This window comes from Pterocles gutturalis, unplaced genomic scaffold (assembly GCF_000699245.1).
Source record: "Pterocles gutturalis isolate BGI_N339 unplaced genomic scaffold, ASM69924v1 scaffold2780, whole genome shotgun sequence".
Lineage (NCBI taxonomy): Eukaryota > Metazoa > Chordata > Aves > Pterocliformes > Pteroclidae > Pterocles > Pterocles gutturalis.
The window spans coordinates 2,809-15,128 of NW_010140417.1; the positions used below are offsets into that span (position 1 = coordinate 2,809).

Genomic DNA, 12,320 nt, shown 5'->3' on the forward strand with positions numbered 1-12,320 from the left:
TCAGCCGGCCGGTATCAGATCGATAGAGAAATTAAAATACTTTCACACCGTTCTGTCTCCGCTGTCATCTTATCTTGGTATCTGGCGAGGAGCGCGGCAGCAGATTACAGAATCCATCATCACTGAGCCTTTGTTGCTCGCAAAATTCATAATTAACACAAAATTTCTATTCACTTGCTCATGTAATTTAATTAGTTTTCCATTAAAATAGAGACTAAATATCAGCTAATCCCCCAACAGAGCAAATAATTGTTTTCCATTTTTTTAGAAATTATCACTTGCTTATTGTCACTATCACAATTCATTAGAAGCCTCGGAGCAGCGGTGGGAAAAGGTGGGAGAAGCTGGGAAGGATGGGGAGGGAATTGGGGGGGGTCCCTCCCGTTGTCCCCTCCATTGTGCCCAGCATGGGGGTTCCCAGCACCCAGTGCAGGATCCAGCCCTGGGCACCGCAGCCGCCTCCGGTTGGGATCACTAACTGGTGCTGGTGTTACCGAAGGGTCAAGGACTGGGATGGAGATGAGGATGGGGACAGGGGTGGGGACAGCCACACAGGGCCATGGCAGGGGGACAATGCCAGCCCACCTAGTCCCAGAGCACCACTCCGTTGCACAGAGACCTTTCCTCTGGATCCTGGGACAGACTGAATTTATGGTGGAAATCTCTCCAGCAAATACCTCCCTCGGAGAAACAAACCTGCTCAAGGAAACAATTTTCTCTGCGCTCGGATTACGCCTTTAACTGCTTGCTGCTGTGACTCCCCGGAGCAGCTGGCGTGGCTCCGGTGTGGGATGGGAGCCAGGAGGGGCCCGCGCTCGCTTGGGGACAGTGAGCAGCACCTGGGACCCGGGGGGACACCGTGGGTCTGCCTGGCCCCAAAGCCCCCTGGATGCTCATGTGGGGCATCGCCCTGTCCCCAAGGCCTGGTGGCAGTGCTGGCTCTGACAGTGTCCGTGGGGGTGTGTGGGCACACGTGTGGGTGCAGGTGAGTGTGCATGCACATGTGCACGTATGTACATGTATGTACCTGTATGTACCTGTCTGCACACGCAGGGCACAGCCCTGCAGACAGCACTTTGCCCAGCTGGGATGTGCCACGCTCCCGTGCCAGCCAGCCCCACTGCAGGTGCCAGCCCCCCATGGTGGGTGTCAGCCCCCCAGCGGGTGCCCAACTCTCCCAACAGACCCCCAGCGAGCCCAGGGGAAGGCTGAGCCTGGGTGACAGCAGTGTGGAGCTGGCGGTGGGGCTCTGCAGAGCGTTCAACCTGCTGAGCTGCGAGTACCAGCCCCAGAGCAAGCGACGTTAAATCCACAAACTGTCCCAACAGGGCCACAGTTACGATGCACTGAATACGTGTCCTGTTCTGGAGCAGGGAAGTCTCAGGCTCTCCTCAAAGGGCTGGGACATTGGCACATGGCCCGATTGTCACCAACACGGGCAGGCATCGATCCAGCCCCAACTGTGGACAATCGGCAATGGCAACTCAGGGCTGTGACTGTCCGTCCCCCTCCTCACCCTCCACTGCTCTGTTGGATGTTTCTTTGATCCGCAAATTCCCCAGAACTGGGGAACAAGAGATTTCTCCCGCAGCACTGGGACGGGCACAAGAACGTGCCTGGGCACTCACTGCTGCGGTGAGTTTGCCCGTGCTCAGGCGGCAGCGGTGCGGGTGCAGGGGGACTCCGCAGAGCAATGCGGCCGCTCGCCCCCGGCTGCTCCCTCGGGGCCAGGGGATTTGGTGTTAATCCGGATCATTTCCCCGATCTGGGTCACGGCTCCTCGGATGTCAATACTGATGCGATGGAGGGGTGTCTGGGGGCAGCACGTGTGGCACCCCACTGCCCGATGTTGGGAGCTGCTGCCTGCTGAGCATCCTGAACAGGACCCCCAGGCTCTGCAGGACCCCTGGGTGCAGCAATCCCTGCTCAACAAAACCCTCCAGGACTCAGGGCAGGGGACAGAGATGACCCTCCCTGGCTTCCCTGCAGGTTCCTGGGTTGGGAATTAAGAAAAAAACCCCATTTTTTCTTCTTTTAAATAATATTCGGCAAACTGCAGGGTGACCATCCCGGCACTGCTGGCTCAGCCCCCAATGTCTCTTCCCTCTGACACCTGGGAATCTATTCCAAAAAGAACCATAAAACCTCGAGGATTATAACAGGGTCTAAGCCCTAAATCCATGTGCTTGCACCCTCCCTGCCCAACAGCCCTCAGTGAGGGGACAGAGGTGGTGTCGGGCCCTGGGCTCCCATGCCGGTGGCTCCGGGGAGGTCCATCCTGAATCCCGGTGCTCCCAGCTGGAGTCCCAGCTCTTATTTCCATGCATTTCAGGGCATGTTATTTAATACTCCGCAGAGTTAAAAATAAATCTTCCCCCTGCCTCCAGCTCACACCGCCCGCTTCTTCCACTGAAGGTGGTTTGTTTGTGTTCAGAGACATTCATTCACCATGATCTGCCGCGTGGGGTCTTCCCGTGTCTGCACCACCATCACCCCGATGCCAGGCTCCGGGCATGCACGGTTCTCCCCTCAGGGACTGATGGCTGTTGAGGGCAGTGGCAGCACCGCAGGGACAAGTGGGGCTGCCGCAGCCGGTCCTGGGGGATCCTGCCTGCTGTCACCACTGGGAACTGGGGGAATGATGGGAGGCGGATGCCGGCAGCGGATCAGGACCAGGCTCGCTCTGGTGAAGCTGATCTTCCCGGGATTTGAATTGGGAGAACTGCTGCGGCCGAGCACTCAGACCTGACACTCGGATCCGTCAGCCCATGGATGAACACAGTCAGTGAAGGAGGCGCAGCTGGGGTTACTGGTTTCCCGACAGTTAAACCCTCTGTGCTCTGTCCACCCGTCTGCACCCAAAGTCCCTTCAACTGTGATGATGTAGGAACCAGAGACCAGTTCCAGCCCCAAGGGCTTCAAGAGAAGCCACTGAGCAACGTCCCACGTCCCCAAGGGATGGGGCCTGCTGACAGAAGGACACAGCACCGGGACAGGAACCATCCCAGGTGACAGGGACCAGGGACAGTGCCACACACCCTATGCTCAGGAGACATCACCTTGCCTCCCAGGAAGCACAGAGCCGCGTTTCCCCACCTCCTTAAAATCTGACGGGTCTGTTTTGGCCCCAAGTGGGCCATCCTCCAGCTTTTCTCTTCTGCCCACAGCAGGGACAAGACCCTCTCAAGGGGACCCTGGCGCTTCTTCCCTTTTCGCTGCACAAACTCTCCTGATTTCCTGACTCTTAAATACCTGGTGGCTGCAGCAGATTCCTCCTGGTAGAACGCTGGCTGAGATTGCGGGGCACAGTCCTGTGGCACGGCATTGCCAGCGTGGGAGCATCGTATGGCTGCGCCCCATCGTCCCGGCTAAACCGCAGCCGCCTCTGGGATGGGGCTGAAAAGGAGCAAGAGGTGAAACACCCGATATGACCTGAGCCAAGGCAGCAAAAGGGGGGGAAATGGGGGAAAAAAAAGGATGAAAGTTGAGGTGGACACATTCAGAAGAGAAATGCAGCTTGTACTCTTCATGGCAAGTTAATTAACATCAGAAAACAACTCACAGCACAGGGAATGCCCCCTTGTTCATGCTGACAAAGACTATCTGAGGCTCAGCCCCAAGTTGAGGGCTTGACCCTGGTTTCAGCCTTGGCTAAAACCACCAGTACAGCCTCCCAGCCTAAACCCTGGGGCTGGGGCCATGCAGGGAGGCCAGGGCTGGAGGGCAAGATCTGGCAGAAGCATCCCCTCCAGATCCCCCCCTGCAGCCACAGTAGGGTGCAGGCACCCTCACGTTGTCCCAGCAGCCAGCCACCAGTGTACGAGGGATGGACCTGACCTGCTCGAGGACCTGCCACCATCTCGTGCCACCCTCCTGCCAGCCTGCTTAGGGAGACGGGAAATGCAGCCAGTTTGGTTCCTGCACGGCTGAGCTCTGCATACGCTGTGGCTGTCACAGCAAACTCACTCCCTGTACATTTATTTATAGCAGGAGGGTAGATTTTACTCAAAACATGAAAATAGGATTCAGCAGTAGCCCAATAATTATTTCCAGAGTGGTCATTTTTATAGCCATGAATAAAAAATAAAGCTGCTGCTCTGAAGTTACCGGCTGTGGCTTCCCCGGGTTATATACGAGTGAGGGCCTTGATTTAGTATCCTACAATGGAAAAGTAAAACAGAACAATAAATCCCACACACAGAGTTCTTGTAAAAAGCGATCTATTTCAGTTTTGACCATATAAAAAAACAACAAGAGAAACTCGACAGGGAATATACAAGCCACATGTGGAATTTAAACCAATTTTACCAATTTCAAGTGATCTGGGTAAGGGTTTAATAGTCGGCAGTACAGCCAAAATGAAAATATTTTCAATTCCAAATTTTCCTTCCTCCCCAAAGAAGGGGAGGGTGGAAAAAAAGCTGTACAGCGAGACCCTGCAGACATTACAGCCTGCAAGAGGGCGGCTCGTCTCAACAAGCTGCTTCAGCGTTTTCCCACTGCCACAAGCGTGAGGGGGGTTGGCACCGGCGAGAAGAAAGTCAAAACGACTTCTGTAAACCAAGGATTGTGAGGGCACGAATCCCACCATCCCGTCGTCGGCTTCACTGGATCTCCCCCATGTACAGTCTTTTGTCGCTGGATGCGGAGAGAACTGCGGGAGAGGGGAAGGGAGGAATATGGAAATTAAACACAGCGGTTTGAGACCTCTGCTAACGACACACTATTTGAATCGAACTACTCATTTCTCTTGCTGTAAGTGATCTAGAAAGCCAAATTTCATTTTCTCCTCAAAAAAAAAAAAAAGCTTCATGGGATTACTGCTCTGACACCTAATCACATGCTGCGCGTCGTGGCTGCCATCCCCCTGTCCCAAGGCAGGCGTAACGGCGCACTGCCTGGAATGGCTGAGCAGTAAAATGGTAAAGAGAGGCATATAAACACACTGCTAATGCTCTCAAGCATCCTGAAGCGTTATTTTCATCTCAAGGAGCATTCAGATTGCAAACCAGGTGCTGCCGTCGGGACTGCATGCCGCTAGAGGGCACAGGCTGGCCATGAAACCTCGCCAGGACGTTATTATTTTATCAGAACAGATAAAATGCAGCTGGCACCTGGCTACAACACGCCACTGAACCACCTTCACCCAGAAAAGGCTCTTCAGGAGACACAAGAGGCAAAAGATGACCCAGAATGACACTGACAATGGTTGCATTCCAGTCCAGGAGAGATTTGGGGCATTCCTACACGAACTCACAGACTGGTGACTGTCATCTTGCCGCATTTTGGCTCCTTGAGCACCCTGCCATGCGGATGAGTATCATGGAGCTGGTGCAGCGATTTGCAAGATTAATGTTCCCAGATGTTAACAGAAATCAATTGCATAACTGGCATGCAATGCCTGGATAGGTTTTTAATTTTTATTTTAAGCTGAGGGATTGATTCACAAAGAGGAGCTCAGCAGAACACAACTGCAAACAATCCGCTCCAAACTGGAGAGATCGCTCTGCTCTTCCAGCAGTCTCCAGTCTGAAGACAGGGCAATGAATAACCAAGGAACAAACCCATAACTCACTGCCCTGCTGTAGAGACTGTCGTCCTCGGCACAACCGAGCTCTTGGCTTCACTTCAGGGTTGACTCTTGGAAATTTTTGGCTGGAGCAATGCAGTGACCTGGCCGATGGTGCAAATGTTTCCATAGAAACAAACAGCACCCTGTGGTCCTGCCTGGGCCGCAAGCTGCGCCGAGAAACTGATACGAAACCTGGCCTCAGCTAAAGCACAGTCGTTAAAATGCTTCTGAAAAAGCCACCACGAGTATTGTCGCACCCAGCGCTGATACGTGGTGCCACGTGGTGGACGCCTCTACGATGGGGACAAAACCCGCTGCACAAAGAGCTGCCTTTGCTCCCTATAGATATCGGATAAATCAAGAGACCCCAGGCTGGAGACACACTCCCAGGCGATCACTGTCCTCATGGCATCACCAAATGTACAGTTATATCCAAACCAGGGTACCCCAAAACCTTTTTGTACAGCCCTTGGGACATCTGGACAAGCCCTGGGCAGCAGCAGCTCACGGCCACCCTCAGGTGACCAACAGCCCAGCCCCTGCTGCCATGTGGGTGCCCCCACCCAGGTCTCCCCCTGGGCAGGACACCGAAGCAGAGCCCCCACGCCCAGCCCAACTCCTGTCTGTGGGACAGAAGCAAGCAGGAGTCTGCTAGCCCAAAATTAATCCGATACTCGGGGCCACAGGCAATTTTGGGGTTGTTTGCCAGAGGATCAACAGTTCAGCCAGTCCTGAAACTATTTCCCCAGCTGACTTGAGGTAGGGAGGACTTACTAATGGGTTCCTCCGGATGGAAAGCCAGTTCGTTCACCGACCCTGCGTGGCCTGGCAGCTTGTACAAAATCCTCCTGGATGTGGTGTCCCACACGTAGACAAACCTACAAGAGAGTCATTATGAGTTCAGGGAAGGGAAAGCAGCTGCTTCCCGCACCAACGGCTTATTCCTGTGGTAGTTAACCACCCAAGCTGAAAGAAATGCAGCTCTTAGTGCGGATAAACACGCAGCTTTTCTGGAGCAAAATGCTGCCCAGCCAAATCCAGAAGAGCAGAGGTCTGAGCAGGTAGGAGCTAACATAGAATCAGAGAATCCCAGAATGGTCTGGGTTGGAAGGGACCTTAAAGATCATTGAGTGCCACCCCCTGCCATGGGCAGGGACACCTCCCGCTAGCCCAGGTTGCTCAAAGCCTCATCCAGCCGGGCCTTGAACCCCTCCCAGGGATGGGGCATAAATGTCAATATAGTGTCACATATGTCATAAATGTCAATTTAGTGTCAAAAGCCTCCCTGCCGCCACAGCAGGGACGTCATGTCTCACCCCTCATGCCACAGAGATGGATTTGAAAGCATGAGGCCGTAGAGACCCTCGATATAGCAGCAACACAGTGGGCTAAGGGAGAAAATTAGCATTGGGAGCGAGGAAGAGGGCTCTCACCCTTGCAGATACCTGCCTGCAAGCCTTGCGGTCACCCTTGGTGTGACAAGCAGGGAGGAGGAGCCCAGGTGCTCCCCCAGCCCCTGCTACAGCATGATCCCTCACAGCCCACAGCTTTACAAGTGGATTTCTTCCTGCTGTTCCATGAAAATCATGATCCACTTCCCAGCGTTTTAAGGGGTCGATGAGATTGCGCCGAGCCCTTCAATTAACCTCCTGCTCCCACCGCTGCCGCACCCTGGCTGAAGGGCAGCGCAGGAGCCACTGGGATCCTTCAGGAAGGTCAGAAAAAAACTGCTGGCACCAGGCATGGATCAGCTTTCTGATTACTCTTATAAACGGTCTCAGAGAACAGGGGAAATGGTGCCTTGCTGCAAATCACCCTGTACCCAAGACCACCACGTGTCCCTCACGGGTGTTGATTGCTGCCTACATGGTGCGGCGGCCGTGTACAAGCTCCACAGGGAAGCAGAGCGATGCTTTGATCTTGGTTATGGTGAGCATTTGTAGGAGTGAGCGGGATTTTTTAATGCATGAAAATGAGAAGAGCCCTGAGCAACATCCTACAAGCCAGGCAAAGTGATGCTGCATCCCTCCCATCCAAACACAACGGCCTCACCATGGGAAATGGCATTTGTTACGAGGTTCACAGCTCTGCAAAAAAATGGGCGGCTGGGGAAAGGCACCAGTTCTGGATTACACTCACTCTGCTGTCTCATTTTGCTCTTTAGGGAGGTGACTGGCAGCTAAATTGAAAGCTGCTGGGGCAGAAAAGGGAAGAGGCAGGGCAGCAGTTGGCCGGGTTTGGTGTGAAGAGCAGCTCTACTGCCCACACACCCGAGAGGCATCACCACAACTATTTACAGGGGACTGCAGAAGGTGAGGGCTCCGGGGACACACCGTAAAACGTGTAAAAGCAATCTACTGCATCCCACTCCTCTAAAGGAAGGTGGCTGCATGTGCCACCGCGCATCCCCACGCCTCACCTGCACAGATTCAAACATGCTGGGGATGAACAGCCCTTCCACCAGCCCCGCACGCACCCCAAGCTCCGAAAACCACAGCCGGACCATTTCAGGCTTACGCAATGCCACCAACAACAGGTTCCTCTGTTTCGCCTGCTCCTTTCCTTTTGTCAGCACTTTGCAGACCGGACAAAGAACAAGATTTGCTTGTACAATTAGTCTGTCTTTTAGTTGAAACAGAAATGAGCTTCTTTTTCCCCCAAAAAAGCACTGAACCATTTGTAGCACTTGCTGACTAGGTAGAGAGGACACTGGATGCGGACACAGGGCAGATCTGCTTTGTTAGGAGAGTTCATTCTCAAGCTGGTGCTATTCTTTGACATATTTTCTTTAAACTCATTAAAAGGGAAAAATTCAAGCCTGCAACTTAAGTCATGAATATTACCTAGAGCAGCATTTCTTCAAACACAACTATTTTATCTAGCAGGCAGGAATTGTTATCAAATGTCTTCTCAAAGCACTCTACTGCTGGGTTTTTCATTTGGTATTGCAAAGCAGGCAAGCACTTGAAGTAGCTGATTTTATTATAACTCTTCCAAAGGGCTCAATGGCAAAAAAAATATTCAGGTAACTGTCCCTCCAACTTACACACACAGACTCCACACAATGGAGAAGGAGAGAGTCATCATTGGAGAACTATTTTGTACTCAGACAAATGAAACATTTGTTTAATCTTGCTTTGCTTTCCCAGCAGATACTCCTTCTCAAAAAAAAAAAAAAAATAAAATTAAAAGCTCAGAGAGAGCAGGAAGATTTGAGCAGCCCTGTCTAACCTGGCCAGGACCTGGCTGCGTGCTCTTCCCCAGGAATGTCACAACAAAGTTGCTGTCAGACCAGAGCTACATCAGCATCTGCAGCACTAACCTAATGGCCTAAGGCTTCCCGCCACGCTTCACCGCCGAGCGATCAGCCCCAGCTGCGCAGGCTGACATGCAGGCGTTCCTCCACCTCCTGCAGTGCCGTGACTGCCCAGCGGGACTGGAAAGGAGAGCCGCAGCTCAGCCACTCGCTGTGACAGCTGGCCCCACTATATCTGGGCAGTGAGAGCTAAAGTTCTCCCTATCCTCTATCAGAAACTCATTAATTTGCTGATTGTTACTGCTCCAGGCCCTGGACTCCGGCCTGCAGGAATTCCTGTCTCGATGTCACTGAGAGTGCATCTGGATTTGTTCCAGTGGAGGCTGGTATCCTTCACAGTGACCTTCAGCGCCTGGCATGGACCCTCTGCTGCCTTCCTCCCTCTCCCCGTTCTACTCCTCAGTTGCCTTAGTTTACAGAACATCTCATTTCCAAGTCCAATAGGTGCTAATTTAGCCAGATCTTTATTTCTTCTTATTAATTAAAGTAAGGATCAAGAATGATCCTTGGGACACCACTGGTGCCTCCTGCAAGCCACCACGCAGCAATTTAATCGGCATTTGTGGTCCTCATCAGTATAACCCCTCCCTACACACGCTTCCCCAGGCTCCTGCTTCTCAAAGACTCTCAGAAGCATCTGCCGACACAACTGCAGGGACCGAGTCCACGACAACCACGCTCCTGTCACCTGCTGGTCCTAGTGCTGGATCCCGTGGCTGAACGCAAGCAGTAATGCAGACCTCTAGTCAGCTTTTGACAATAACAATAATAATAATATTTTACAACTATACGGTGCTTGTCTGCTGACACAAACACATCACTGCTGTCCTCAGTGCAGACAACGCTCACAGAAGGGTGTTGTGTGGGTCTTTGCACTTCTACGCACAACTCTGGGTCTTCAGATGAATTTTAGACATGATCCAATTCATTTCAGGAGTGCTTGCAAAACTGTTTGGGATTGATGGTAATGGAGAAATGCAGTGGAAACTCACCTGTCAGCTGATCCCCCTGCGATTTTACTCCCATCTGGGGACCAAGAGCACCTCAGAAGATTCTAAAATAAAAAAAAAAAGAAGCTGCACAGATCTATTTCCAAATAAAGATTTAGTTCTCCCCTTCTATTTGAGTTGAAATCACCCCGAGACTTTAAATATCATGAGCACCACGTTAATGATCTCCCTTCAGAAGACAAGATGGTAATTACAGATTTTATTTTATTGCTGGAAACATCCAGTGCCTTGTTACTTTACACAAAGTAGATAGTAAATGTAAAAAATACTTAATTTACAGCTAATTATAGCTGAACCAAGCAAAGAAATCTTGTTACTGCAGCTTTAATTGGAATTCCGCTTTGTGCATTAATCTTTCTTTGAGTTCTTATTAAAGCCTTTCTGGTTTAAACTTCAATTAAAAAAAAACAAAAAACAATCTACAGAAAAGTTAATAGCAGCAGCATTTTACCAACAATCACATTTTGGTCTGCAGTACACTCACCTTTTCAAAATTATGTACGTTCCCCTGGAAAATCTTTACACATCTCTCTTTAGGGGCAAACGGTCGCACATCCCAGATGCGAACTGCAACAGAGAACTCATGGTAATTAGCTGGAGATGGCAGAGGCATGGGAGCAAGGTCAGCGGCTGGAAACGCTCCTTTTCCTAAGACACGTTGCTAACGAGCAAAGACCTGGTCAGGCTCCTCGTTCTCTTCATGCCTTGGTTTCCTCAGAAGCAAAAGGAAACCAGCAGCTTCCCCCCCTGCAGGAAGCTTTGATATCAAAGGTCAAATGCAGAAATTTATAATTACACCAACACCAACAGAAGGGGAAAAATCCAAAACAGCTACTACATGAACAAGCCACCATCTCCTTACACGAGCATTTGCTTTATTCTAACACACTCCACGATCACGCTTCTCATCAGATCAGCTTCACTGAGCACCCCACACAGGAGACAGGCGGTTTGGAAACTCTGCTGTCATTCCCTGCTGCGGGGAAACAGACAAACCGCCCTGACAAGAGCCAGACCGAGACTGCGCTCAACTGTCTGCGCAAAGAACCTGTGCCATCGCTTCTGTCCTCGCTGCCCTTCGGGAGACGTGACAAACCTTTCTGACGCAGCTGCTCCCTGCCTGCAAAGGACACGATTGTCACCTAACAACAAGAATCCAAGCTTCATCTCTGGAGCCAAACTTCCTTCAGCCCATCCTCATGTCTGCCTCTTGATTTTTACATCAAATAATTCAAGTTGTTCCTTCCAAAACGCAAAGCTCGTGTAAGAGAGCAGCGCCTGACAGCTGTGCTCAGGCAGGACGTACCTGTGTTGTCCATCGCGTTGGAAAGCAGGTAGGAGCCTTCCGAACTCAGACTGAGGCCTGTCACCGAGTCCGCGTGTCCTCTCATCGTGTAAGTGAGCTTGTTCTGGCGAAGGTCCCACACCTTTCAGACACAACATTGTGGTTTAACAAGACAGCCAAGAGTGTTGGAACTGCTGTTTCCAAAGCGTTTCACACAGGGACTGATCAGTCAGCTGGTGACATCAGCTTTTGATTCCAGTTGATGGGGTCGGAACGGCTGAAATACGAGGCTAGAATTTTATGTGTGTTGTAGGAAAAATGGAATTTGCCCCTTAGAAGACTTCTAACCAAATGTGTTCAACCACCAAGGAATTAAACATCAGCAGCCCCAGGCAGGCAAGAATCTCCCTCTATCTGGCTGTAGCTCCCCCAGCTCCCAAATTCCACTGACTGACAGCACAGAGCAGCAGTTCATAGAATCACAGAACGGTTTAGGCTGGAAAGGACCTTAAAGATTGAGTTCCAACTCTCCTGCCATGGGCAGGGACACCTCCCACTAGCCCAGGTTGCTCAAAGCCTCATCCAGCCTGGCCTTGAACCCCTTCAGGGATGGGGCATCCACAACCTCCCTGGGGCATCCACAACTTCCCTGGGCAACCTAATTGTTGTCCAATCCCCCAAATTTCACGCTGTTCTTTCCAGAGGAGGGGCAGTCGGAACAGATCTCGTGTCAGTGCTCCACTTAGCCGTGTCTCTGGGACAAGCACATGCTCCCCAGGCCCTGGTAACGCTGCAGCCCGAGGCCAGGACGGCGAGAGAACTGTGAGCCATCAGGAGAATCTCAGCTGAATGAAACATTGACCTCGCTCTTAAATAAGCGAGACAGACTGAACTGTGAGCCATCAGGAGAATCTCAGATGAATGAAACATTGACCTCGCTCTTAAATAAGAACTTTCCACCCTAGCAGGTGACAAAGTACGTTGAAAACTGGAGCAAAGGGCACAGAGTGTGGATGCGTCACCGCATTTTCTTTAGTTTACCTCATATATGGCTCTAGAGCCTCCAGGACAGGCACAGGCTGCCAGAAGAGCTGGCATACCGTACTGGCTCCCGCGGGGGGCCGCAGCGCTGCGGCG

The 12,320-nt window shown here is 51.7% G+C and overlaps 1 protein-coding gene across 1 annotated transcript in view; it reads right to left on the bottom strand.

Moving 5' to 3' along the window:
- Positions 1–4,206: 4,206 nt before the first annotated feature.
- SNRNP40 (small nuclear ribonucleoprotein 40kDa (U5)) overlaps positions 4,207–12,320 on the bottom strand; it is a gene marked incomplete at its 5' end in the record, with an annotated part of 10,662 nt that continues 2,548 nt past the window's right edge. Inside the window, 5 exons of the mRNA XM_010083632.1 lie at positions 4,207–4,654; positions 6,347–6,450; positions 9,881–9,942; positions 10,383–10,465; positions 11,205–11,325. Coding sequence (XP_010081934.1) covers positions 4,605–4,654; positions 6,347–6,450; positions 9,881–9,942; positions 10,383–10,465; positions 11,205–11,325 — 420 coding nt within the window. The remainder of the gene's footprint in view (positions 4,655–6,346; positions 6,451–9,880; positions 9,943–10,382; positions 10,466–11,204; positions 11,326–12,320) is intronic.